At 38.4% G+C, this 10,506-nt stretch overlaps 2 protein-coding genes across 2 annotated transcripts; both read right to left on the bottom strand.

Annotated features, from left to right (window-relative positions):
* Positions 1-3,231: 3,231 nt before the first annotated feature.
* On the bottom strand, positions 3,232-4,256 carry LOC105384443. The gene is made up of 2 exons (XM_038112268.2): positions 4,038-4,256; positions 3,232-3,411 (listed from the first exon to the last, which is right to left on the bottom strand). The coding sequence occupies exons 1-2, from the start codon at positions 4,132-4,134 to the stop codon at positions 3,254-3,256; spliced, it is 255 nt and encodes an 84-aa protein (XP_037968196.2). The 5' UTR covers positions 4,135-4,256; the 3' UTR covers positions 3,232-3,253.
* Positions 4,257-6,080: 1,824 nt separating this feature from the next.
* Positions 6,081-10,233, bottom strand: LOC105397167 (protein MAK16 homolog). The gene is made up of 8 exons (XM_038112248.2): positions 10,103-10,233; positions 9,975-10,021; positions 9,747-9,890; positions 8,846-9,028; positions 8,257-8,386; positions 7,389-7,598; positions 6,654-6,725; positions 6,081-6,193 (listed from the first exon to the last, which is right to left on the bottom strand). Exons 1-8 carry the CDS (start codon positions 10,115-10,117, stop codon positions 6,101-6,103), a joined length of 894 nt encoding a protein of 297 aa, XP_037968176.2. The 5' UTR covers positions 10,118-10,233; the 3' UTR covers positions 6,081-6,100.
* Positions 10,234-10,506: the final 273 nt, after the last annotated feature.

Raw genomic sequence — 10,506 nt, 5'->3', positions numbered from 1 at the left:
TACACACGTCTACCACTTATCCATAGAACAATGTCGGTTTATACAAAACACCACTGGTCCTAACCAGTTAGGACATAGAACATCGTCGCATTTTAAATACCGTCACTAAATATAACAAACAAACAATATTACTTTTTTTAAACACCGTACGTAATTATAACTAACTTCTCAATGATTTTAGCCAAAACCAGGGCTTTCATTTTATTAAAACACAGTCCCAAGAATAACGACGGATTTGAGAGACCGTCTTTCTTCCATGGGAGAGGTATGAAAAAAAAATACTTAGAAAACAGAACTTTTTAAATAATAAATATAGCGAAAAAAACATTTTATGTACTCATTACGTGTTCCATGTGCTTCTACATAGAACACTGACAGAACAAACAAACCGTCGCGCGGGAGCGGGTCGCGGGGGGTGAGGTTCATCGCGGAACATCGACGGAATATCACAAGCGCCCATGTACTACGCGAAAAAATCAAAACCGTCAGTGTTCGACTCTGTATTTCACTTATTATAAAAGATTTTTGAAAAAACTTTTGTTGTATTGGTAGACAATGCAATTTTAAAGAAGAATCTGCAATAATCCGAAAATCGAAAAAAATCAGATCCGTCACTGTTCTACGACTGCGACGAAATACCTGGTACTGCTACAATAACTCTATCAGCTAAACCACATACCTAACTTACGCTGAGATGCATCTAGAATGCACAAGCAGCAACTTACAATTCACCGAACTAAACAAATGCCTTAGCAGCCAATAATATACACAACTCACTACTAAGTAAAACCAGCCCTTATTCCGTAAGCCAACAGTTTGTAACTGAATAAAAACTTGCGTAACACAAGTGGGTGTATTAGGCTCATGCATGATACACACAACTTTCGGGCTAGTGCAGTCGACACCTATCAAAAGTTCGGGCGTTCGCTTCCCTAGGGTTGTCATGGCAATGTGTAATGTATGCTGAATATGAAATGTTTTGCAGAATGGTGTGTTCCAGCTCAGAGATGCGGAACTTCGCAGCTTGGCCGCTTCGCGTACAGCTTTGTCGTTTGTTGTAGATTTATGCGGTTGTAGGTTGCAGTGGCAATTTGACTTTTTACCGATTGTAAATAGGTTAATTACAACAATAGGTACAATGGTTGACTTCTCTACGCATTCTTCATTAAATGAAGCTGGTGATGATGTACAGTAGGTTCGGTATTCGGCCGAATAGTGCGTACTATTCGGGCCGAATACCGAATAGTAAATCATGTAAAAAATGACTTGTTATTTTAATAAAAAATGTGTATTTATTTCCAAATCACAACATTTTAGTACTTAAAATTAATCAGTAGTAAGTTGTGCTGGATAAAAACGAGCATTTCAGCATTTTTACCCGACTGCCGAAGGAGGAGGGTAATGTTTTTCGATTGTATGTTTGTATGTATGTATGTTTGTCTGTTTCTTTGTTCCCTCCTGTAGATTAAACGGCTTGATAGATTTTAATGTATGAGCGCGTATATCGTTAGAAGCGTCTTAATTGCGCGATGGTTATAGGCTATGTGACGTTACATTAAAATGTATATAGCGCCCTCTAGAGGACATAAAGTGATGATCGAAAAAATAATACTTTTCCAACAATGCTGTGTGGGGTATCAAATGAAAGCGCTTGATTAGCACATTACAAAAATATGCATATTGTAGGTAAGTATTTAAATCACAACACCGAAATTATTGAAATAAAAAATGTTCATAAACTAAAACCCGACTGACATAATATTTCATAAAATATGAAACAACGAAAAAGTTACAAATAAAAAAATATAATTATAAACAAACAAAAAACCCGACTGCGCGCTAAAAAGATGAAAACAAGCCTCAATGTTAATGGAAAGTATCGCAGGCGGGGACCAACTTGACCGCCACACAAGGTCTACCTATCTAAGTAACATTCAACTAAATGGTGAACCCTCTGCTGGCCCCCGCCCGCGATACTTAAACTTAAACGCTACTTCCAGGTGAAGAAAGATAAGTTTTTCCAAATTTCAAAAGGTTCGGGTATTGTTTTTTGTTTGCTGACCACCACTTGTAAGGATCGGCCATCCGATCTAGGCGAACTATTACTAAATAAAAATTCAACTCGTTTGCCACAGCATTCTGCCTCCTAATAATTAGCATTTCTCATATAACCTGTAGCGACTTCTTCAAAGCAGTTCCAGGAACAAAAAAAACAGGTTGTAGCGCCGAATATTCGGCGGCCGAATATTCGGCGCTTCGGCCGGCAGCGTCGCCGAATATTCGGTATTCGGTATTCGGCCAATTCACTATTCGTAGCAACACTAGTAGATACTAGTTAAGTACCTGAATATTCCAACAACATCCACTAAACATTTCGGAAGCTACGCTAATTTAATGTGACATTAACATTAACATCCCTTGTCATTAAGTTCGATATGAGAAGGTTACCAAACTGTTTACTCATAATACCCGCTGTATAACAAAGTAGGTGATTCTAGTTACATACAGGGTGTTGTAAGTTAGTGCTGGAAGTTTGAAACGCTAAGCTTAGTCGAAGTTGGAAGTTTGATAGGTAAGTGAGCAGCGATCGATAAACTGAGCGTACGCGAGCATATGGGAACGAAAACATTTGCAGAGTTTCAGCTAATCGATTGTATGCGAAACTATGTTGACTTTTAAAACACACCAAAATAGAGGAATTTTATGGTAAGATATTTCTTCTTGTACTATACCTAAGATTTACCTCGTTGTCACACTTAAAAAAATAAAAGCGCGGGACATTAAATAATAATTAAAGGAGTGATGAAAAAGGCAGTTAAAATAATCAGGTAGTTAACGAGTTCATCTACGTCGGTATAGATAGTCGTGCAACGCGATCTGTGACTCTTTCACCATCCTGTAACTGTAACCTACCTACCATCTATTCTATTCTATTCTCTGTGGGGGTGTCAGTACCTGCACCTGGCTCTCTCGAATGGAACCTTTGTGCATATCCCCAAGGTCTAAACTGCCTTCCTAAGCTTGGACCATTTCCCACCACGCTGGTCCACTGCGGGTTGGTGGGTTCACATATCTAGATGTGCTAAATCTAGATATGCAGGTTTCCTCACGATGTTTTCGTTCACCGTAAGAGCGATGGTATACATTGTATACTTAAATTCAGAAAAGAACTCATTGGTACATGTCAGCGCCGGGATTCTACCTACCATCAGCTTCATACTAAAAATCACATTAGTTATTCTTTGAATTTATTTTAATCATAGCAATGGCAAATTATAGAATTGGAGCAGAATCCGTGGTTGTAGCCGAGAGCCTCACAGACGGTGTCGCAGGCGTCGCCGGAGCAGGCCACTCGGCTGAATGGAACTATGGTGGGCACGGGTACCGCTGGAGGAGGGATATATGGGGAGCCTGAAAAAGTTTAGTGTTTCTTAGTGGCCAGTGAGGTATTATAGAGGTTGCAAACTTTTTGGGGTGGTAGTTTGTGGCAGTTTATGGTATAAAAGTTTATGGTTTATGTAAATTAATAGGGATTCTAATTTAACTCCAATCATAAAAGATCTAAATGTTGTTGCAAACATAGTGTTCATTGCAAAAAAAGTATCTGATCGCTCACTGCGTTCCTGATAGGTAGGTACGAGGCGATGCATAGTTCAGATGCAGTAACATAACTATTTATAAAAAATACTTATTGGTCCGATTGTTCGATATTTAGTGTGTTGTCAGTTCCTATCCAGTTATGTGGTAGCAAGAAGGAAAATGAACTTTAACCCACTAAAATTCCATTGAGATAAGTAATTTATTAACTAACAAATAAACTATTTAACGACAAACACTTTTTACGTTAGTATTTTATATTTTAGTTACTATGTCTCTGAAACTTGTTATCCAAATATGGATCACAGGAAACAAAAAAAGTTAGTCAGTATATTTATAGGCACAATGTACCTAATATACTTACTGTGTACCTATATACACTATAAGTAGATCTATCTCATATATATTTGAAGCATGCAGTTAATTCAATAAGTACTTACCAATATCAGTAGACTCCCACTTATTAATCGGAGTAAACAAATAGGCGGCATTGGCCCCCACCGCAACCACCAACAACAAAAAGAGAAGCAATTTCATTTTATTTTAATGAAATGAGGTCGCACTTCGGAGTTCAAATTAATTAATGAGATAGGACTAGGACCTCTTTACTTGGCGCCCGCAATCGATATGACTGGCTGGCTAAATAGTAAACACAGATTTATTTGTTGTTTGTTTTTATAAGCGAGATAAAACTTAGGACGGATAGTAAAATTAATAAATTTGTGTCGGTTACGCATATAGGCTAAGGGTTCCGTGCATAACGGAGCTAAGCTTCACTGTTTCATTTTATATGGCTTCCATCCTCGTGTAAAATCATCTTCATCTTTTATTGTAACTAAGTATGTATTTTGTATACAATAAAGTGTTAAATAAATAAAATGTATGTGTGGGTACCTACTATGCCATACACCTGTATCCTCACACATAAGTACATATATGTATAGGTATATTTTATGAAAGGTTCTTGGAGCACATCAGCATATTCCAGATTTCCTCGCAGCGGAAGAGTATATAGCACATATGTGGGTAGAAATTCACAAATCATACACAAGAAAATAGCGAGATACTGGATATTGTGGGATCTGCGGAGCTAGTTTCGTATTCAACTCGTGAATATCTGTAGATTTGGCACATGGCAAAAGCCCAACACTGTCGCTTCAAATCGTAGGTCTGTATCGTATTTCGATAGCTATAAAAATATTATTTTGGTATGTACCGAAATAAATGTTAAAATAGTTAGATAAGTACCAGTTGTAAGATGCAGTCACAATCACAAATTCGCAAAATAGTCTCATAAATCTTAGTTAGTAGATATTAGCTTAGAATGTGCTCTCCTTTTGATGTTCGTTCGCATTATCACCGACAAAATATAGCCACAAATAGATTCTATATGTAACATAGAACTTACATAACTATTATGTAAGAGTCGGATTTTAAAATTGTTTTTCTAGGAAAAAAAATCACTTCGCGCAAAAAATATTTTGAGGTCGTCAATTCCCGCTGGGCTTCAACCAAGCCGTAAATCAGAGCCCAACATTTCCATCATAGTTTACTTTGTCACATAAAAACCTGCCTCTCGGATGTCCCTTGCTAATTCGCCAGCGAAAAAAATAATGGCCATCTCTGAATATTCTTTTTAGTGCCCTAGGCTAGGCTACTAAGATGTCTGCGTGATAGTCGCTTCTTACACGTATAAATGTTGTTCCTGAGTGGTTGGTTGCTCTTGGACTGAAGCTGAAAGGATTGGCCAGTTGGATTAGCCCAGGGATAATTGTGTCGATTAGCCTCAGTCGTAGTCGTCATCATAGTGTGCGCTGGACGGACGGACCTATATTATGAGTTATGAGGACGAGATGATTCACTCGCAGATACTCATTTAGTGCATCCGGTGCATCCCCCAATAATGGTGGAGTGGAATGTGGAATACATCATAATTATCTAGGTATATATAGCAATCACTATCAAACACCTCCCGATAATATTTTTAGGTATCAAATACCAAATTCGTGAAATTTCACTCTCTTGTTTCCTCGCGACACAGAATGAAATCGATCGATGGTTTTGAATATCACAATAAGTTCGCTAATTAGATCTGAATATTAACTTGGGAAGTTTTGTACGGCGCGTCGGGACGGCAACAATCGCGAATAAATCTGAATAATAAAATGTCCTAATTTTATTCTAATTTAATTTGCTTTAACTTTTTCATCGGAAATTCGAAGACACTGGCTAATTAAACGGATAATATTATAGATATTTGTAGTTATTGTTCTGCCAATATAGATTGATCTATATCTATCTACGACCTAACTACTTGTTCTAAAATGGCGTGATTGGTTGGATTGTGGTTGAGTAGGTAATTAAGATTCATGCTTTCTAGAGAAGTTTTTACGTTTCGGGACCTATCAGTTCTTTGTTGTTCGCCTATAATATAATAACTAATAACTCAAGGTTTGTCATACAAACAAATGAAACAAACATAATACAGTATAAGTCAATAGCATTAATTTTTAATCTTCTTCTTACTAACAGTAGGTTCGGTTTCGTATTCAATTTCAACGCGGGGCTTCTTGCTGACGACCTTCTCTGCGATATCCTGAAATAATTATTTTAAAACATATAAATATTGTTGATACATAAGGTACGTAATAGTTATAATGCTGATTGATGTTTTTTTTTAATTCGTATTCATTAAGAATAATTACGGTTTAATTATAACAATATTACAGACGGCTTAAGCATACGAGTTTCATTTCAATTCGTGGCCCAATAACTATACGGATGCTGTAATATTTACATGAAATGTGTAAACTACCCGCACTAGGCTAACATGTTGGACTAGGCCGAAAACCCTTCCTTCATTGGAAGGAGACCCGTACCCCAGCAGTGGGGACGTGATGGGTCGTCGGTCGTGATGTGATGATGTTTAAACAACGATAGCCAATCAGCGGATAGCAATATCGAATCAAGCTCTATTTTCATACGAGGGATCGGACGGAGCCTACTCTTATCCTGATATTATGTAAAGAAAGGATTGTGTTTTGATAATTAAGTACCTCAATATCAGATGTCTCAGATTCGAAGTCGCTACCAACGTCGGCGTCTTCTTTCTTTCCTGAATCACTTTCCTGTAAATAACACATAGGAGTTATAATAATTTAAGTAACAAATTACCAAAACTACCTAATATAAAAATTGTTAAAGTTTTCGGTTTGTTATATTGCACGGAAAAAATCTGAACGGATATTGTTTGTTTCTTGGACGCCTTCACAAATAGGCTTTAATCCCAGAATTCCCACGGGTTTTTTAAGCACAGGCGAAGATCGCGTGCAAAAAAAACTGCAGCGCTAACCACGTCTCTCTTTCATTTAGGGTGAGGCCACACGAGCGTAATTTTGTGAGTTGTTCGCGGGGACGAGGGGAGCGAGTAACTTCCCCGCCCCCCTCGTTTCCGTGCAACTTTTCTGCCGCGCACAACTCACAAAATTACGCTCATGTGGCCTCACCCGGGAGTGACGGGAAGTCAGATACGCCAATCCTCGAAATGCGCTGTCGTTCTTCGAGCGTATATAGCTACAAGTATAGATCAATGGTATAAAATAAAACGACAATCAAAAGCTAATTAAATAAATACTGGGTGAAGGCGCCTCATCAGCCCTATCAATTAGGTAAAGTTCAAGTTGTATAAGTCGCTTATGGCCGATTTCAACAAATTTAGAAGACAGTATTATGTATGTATGGACCACATTTGACGCAAATAAATGTCTTTGAGAAAAAAATATATAAATTACCTCATCCGACTCCATTTCACTATCGGCCTCCACAAACTCATCAACTGTGTCCACGGTCCGCTCCAGCTCTCTCTCGAGCTCGGGCTCCATCTCTCTGTCCCTCTCTGTCTCGTCGTCCTCCTCGTCTTCCCTCTCGCTCTCGTCGGACACCTCCTCGGCCTTGAGGGCGGCGTCGAACGCCATTTGCGGGAAGTTGTAGATGTCGTTGTACTGCGAATTGGAGGGGAATTTATAATAGTTAGTCAGATAAAAGTATGATCTAGGAAAAAAATCTGTATAATTATTTTTTAGAAGCAAGAAAATCTTATTTAAATAGGTATATAGTTGCAGAAAGAACATTCACCTAATGTCGGCATAAATCTATGTCTGTTTCTTTCTGTCCGTATACTGTCATACCCGATTTACACTCGCGCCTCGCGGCTCGTCTCGTGGCTCGGCTCCGGGCTCACGCGAGTCGGCCATTTGACGAGCTTGTGTTTACACATTGACATTGCTTAGAGCCCTTTGATTCGTGCCCAAAAAACCGCTCCGGACGCGAGCGCCGCGAGGGACGAGGCAAGGGCCGAGGCGAGCCGCGAGGCGAAATATAAACACCCAAGATGAGTACAAATATCTGTCTGTAAACAAATATCTACCCCATCTGTCAGGGCCACTAACCACTACTTCATTCGACCGTCAAAGGGAATGCCAGCATTAATTTAATTAGATAAATACATTTTATTTATGAGATTGAGCCTTGTCACATAGTTAACAGTGAAGAATAAATAAAGCTTTCTGCATCTTTTAACTTTGAGTAGCCATTTCACATTATTTCAAGCTTAGTTATGTAATGTACTTTCTGATGAATGTTAAAATACGTAATACATACAGTTCCCTTCTTCAGTCTATCCAGCAGTTGCTTCTCAATGGCGTTGTCTATCCGGGCTGCCACTAAAGCCTTCTCCTCTCGTCTCCTCTCACGCCTTTCTATTTTGCGTTGTATGGGAACAAGCTCTTTCCTGAAATCAAAATAATGATGGCATTAAATAATTAGAGCCAATGAACTGCTTATTAGAAGCTTAGAAAAAATATATTATGGGAAACAATGGTGCTTTTCTGCTGAATGTTAGCACAAATACAATGTGGCATTTGACACTGCAACTTGCATGACCAGAAGGGCTAGCACGGGGCGCATTTAAGACGTGACACAGAGTTCTTCGTCGCGCTCGCTCTTGAGGCTGGGGTGCTGTGAGTGAGCGCAATGCAAAACTTTGCTGGGATCCAACTTATGCTTTACTACCTACATAGTATTAAACAAAGTCACTTTCTCCTGTCCCTTTGTTTAAATCTTTAAAACTACAAAATTGCTAGTAAAGCATAAGCCAAGTTAGAGACATGGTGGTGATGTCCTATCATAAATTTTAGATGTTCAGACACTAACAACCTTACAGACAGAAGAATAGAATAGCTATACTTACACTCTTCTAAGTTTCAGTTTTCTCATTCGTATCAGATATTGGGTAATTTTTACAAATCTTTGTTTGCATTTTGCTTTGATAAACCCGGGCCAGTATAGTAGGTTCTCATTTATCTGGTGTATGGCCTTTTCAAAATTCCTTGAGAGCTTCACCTTTTCCCATTGTTTTGAAGGGAACATAACCCTGTAAGAAAAAAAATGATTATGAATGCAGGCATACATTATTATTATTATGTTGTTGTATTACCATCACGGGACCATGGGGTCCATGGGGGCATTTGAAAGGCGTGCATGGGGCCGAAGCCAACATGTAGAGGCCCCTTTCACAACATTAATCTAAATGAAATGTGACACCAACCAACAATTTTCCCTGTGTAAACTATAGAAGTAAACCCAAGGAAAACCCCCGGTTAGTGCAGGACTATTGTAGGATATGGAGAAAACTAATACAGGGTTATGGAAGGGGGTGGGTAACTGGGACTATGGAAGGACTATGGCCCCTGCCAGACCTATATGTTTCACACACGGTTCTCCTCGCCACAAGCTGCCCTGCCGCATTATTATTATTATTATTATGGAGGTCTTTAAGCCCCATTTATTAACAATGGAATTCACTTTAAATGACTTGAACCCTACTTTAACGCTTACCCTTGTTACACTTACCAAGTTAAGTGGCGAGGCAGTATCCTCAGCTGAGTACTCAGTCATTTGCTAACTGTTCATTAGTTGAAGATTCTGTCTCGCCGTTCTACTCAGTAGGTGTATAAAGGTAGGTGCCATCTTAAAAAGACGAGTCATCTCTTTAGGTCTGCTTAGTATCTTAATAAACTACTAGTGTACCCAACATCTTACATTATTCTCCCTGAACTGATATTTTATAAAATAATAAGCATTCTACAAACCTTTCAGCTGTCTTCATAAACAAGTAGATAATACCATTCTCTTCTCTAACCGTCGCATACTTGCTGTTGGCGAGCGGGCACGAAGCGCGGCTACACAAACCAGTAAGGTTAAACTCATTTCGACAAAATTGTTGCGTTTTTGTGCTGAAAGTATAAGATAGACATTTAAGCTTACTCTATGTATTACATATCAACTGTATTTGAGTCAAAATATGCGATAATACTTACGAAACTTTGTGTGAGCAATGAGTTTTGTTGATGATCGCCCAAACAACCTAAAAACAAGTAATAGAAATGTAAATGGATATTAATGTTAAGTGGAAATACTACTTTATTATTTACATAGCTAAACTTACGTCGTCGTGCTGCATTGTAGGTAATTATATTTATTTCATTTACTAAATAAATAACGCTAAATTAAAATACACGTGAACTTTGTTGGTTATATTTTTAGCACACAACATAAGTAAAGAATGATATTGACGGCAAGGATTAAAGACTGTCAGTGTCACAACATAGAGTAGCAACGGTGCGTTTCCATTACACTACCCTTTTCATAGGCTCATCATAAGTACTTCTCTAACGAGAAGATTTTACCTTTACAAGATTTATGGCTATTATTATTATTTTTGGAACTCATATAACGCACTGAGTCCACCCTCCAAGTGTTCCTACTTTATTACTATTTTTTATCAATCAAGCAAGTCCTCCTTATTCCCGATTCGTCAAACTTGCGTAGTGTAGGGGCTGCTAAAATTCA

Source organism: Plutella xylostella, chromosome 13, assembly GCF_932276165.1.
Source record: "Plutella xylostella chromosome 13, ilPluXylo3.1, whole genome shotgun sequence".
NCBI lineage: Eukaryota > Metazoa > Arthropoda > Insecta > Lepidoptera > Plutellidae > Plutella > Plutella xylostella.
The sequence above is the reverse complement of the archived record's forward strand: the minus strand, read 5'-3'. Positions and strand labels throughout refer to the sequence as shown.

What these genes read in the sequence shown, in the direction of transcription:
- LOC105397167 (XM_038112248.2), bottom strand. An exon ending in AAACTGAAACTTAGAAGAGT is followed by an intron (nt 8,387 to 8,845) that starts GTAAGTATAGCT and finishes TTTTGATTTCAG; the next exon opens with GAAAGAGCTTGTTCCCATAC. An exon ending in GTGAAATGGAGTCGGATGAG is followed by an intron (nt 6,726 to 7,388) that starts GTAATTTATATA and finishes TGTTATTTACAG; the next exon opens with GAAAGTGATTCAGGAAAGAA.
- LOC105384443 (XM_038112268.2), bottom strand. Translation starts at nt 4,134, where the DNA reads ATGAAATTGCTTCTCTTTTTGTTGTTGGTGGTTGCGGTGGGGGCCAAT. An exon ending in GTGGGAGTCTACTGATATTG is followed by an intron (nt 3,412 to 4,037) that starts GTAAGTACTTAT and finishes AAACTTTTTCAG; the next exon opens with GCTCCCCATATATCCCTCCT.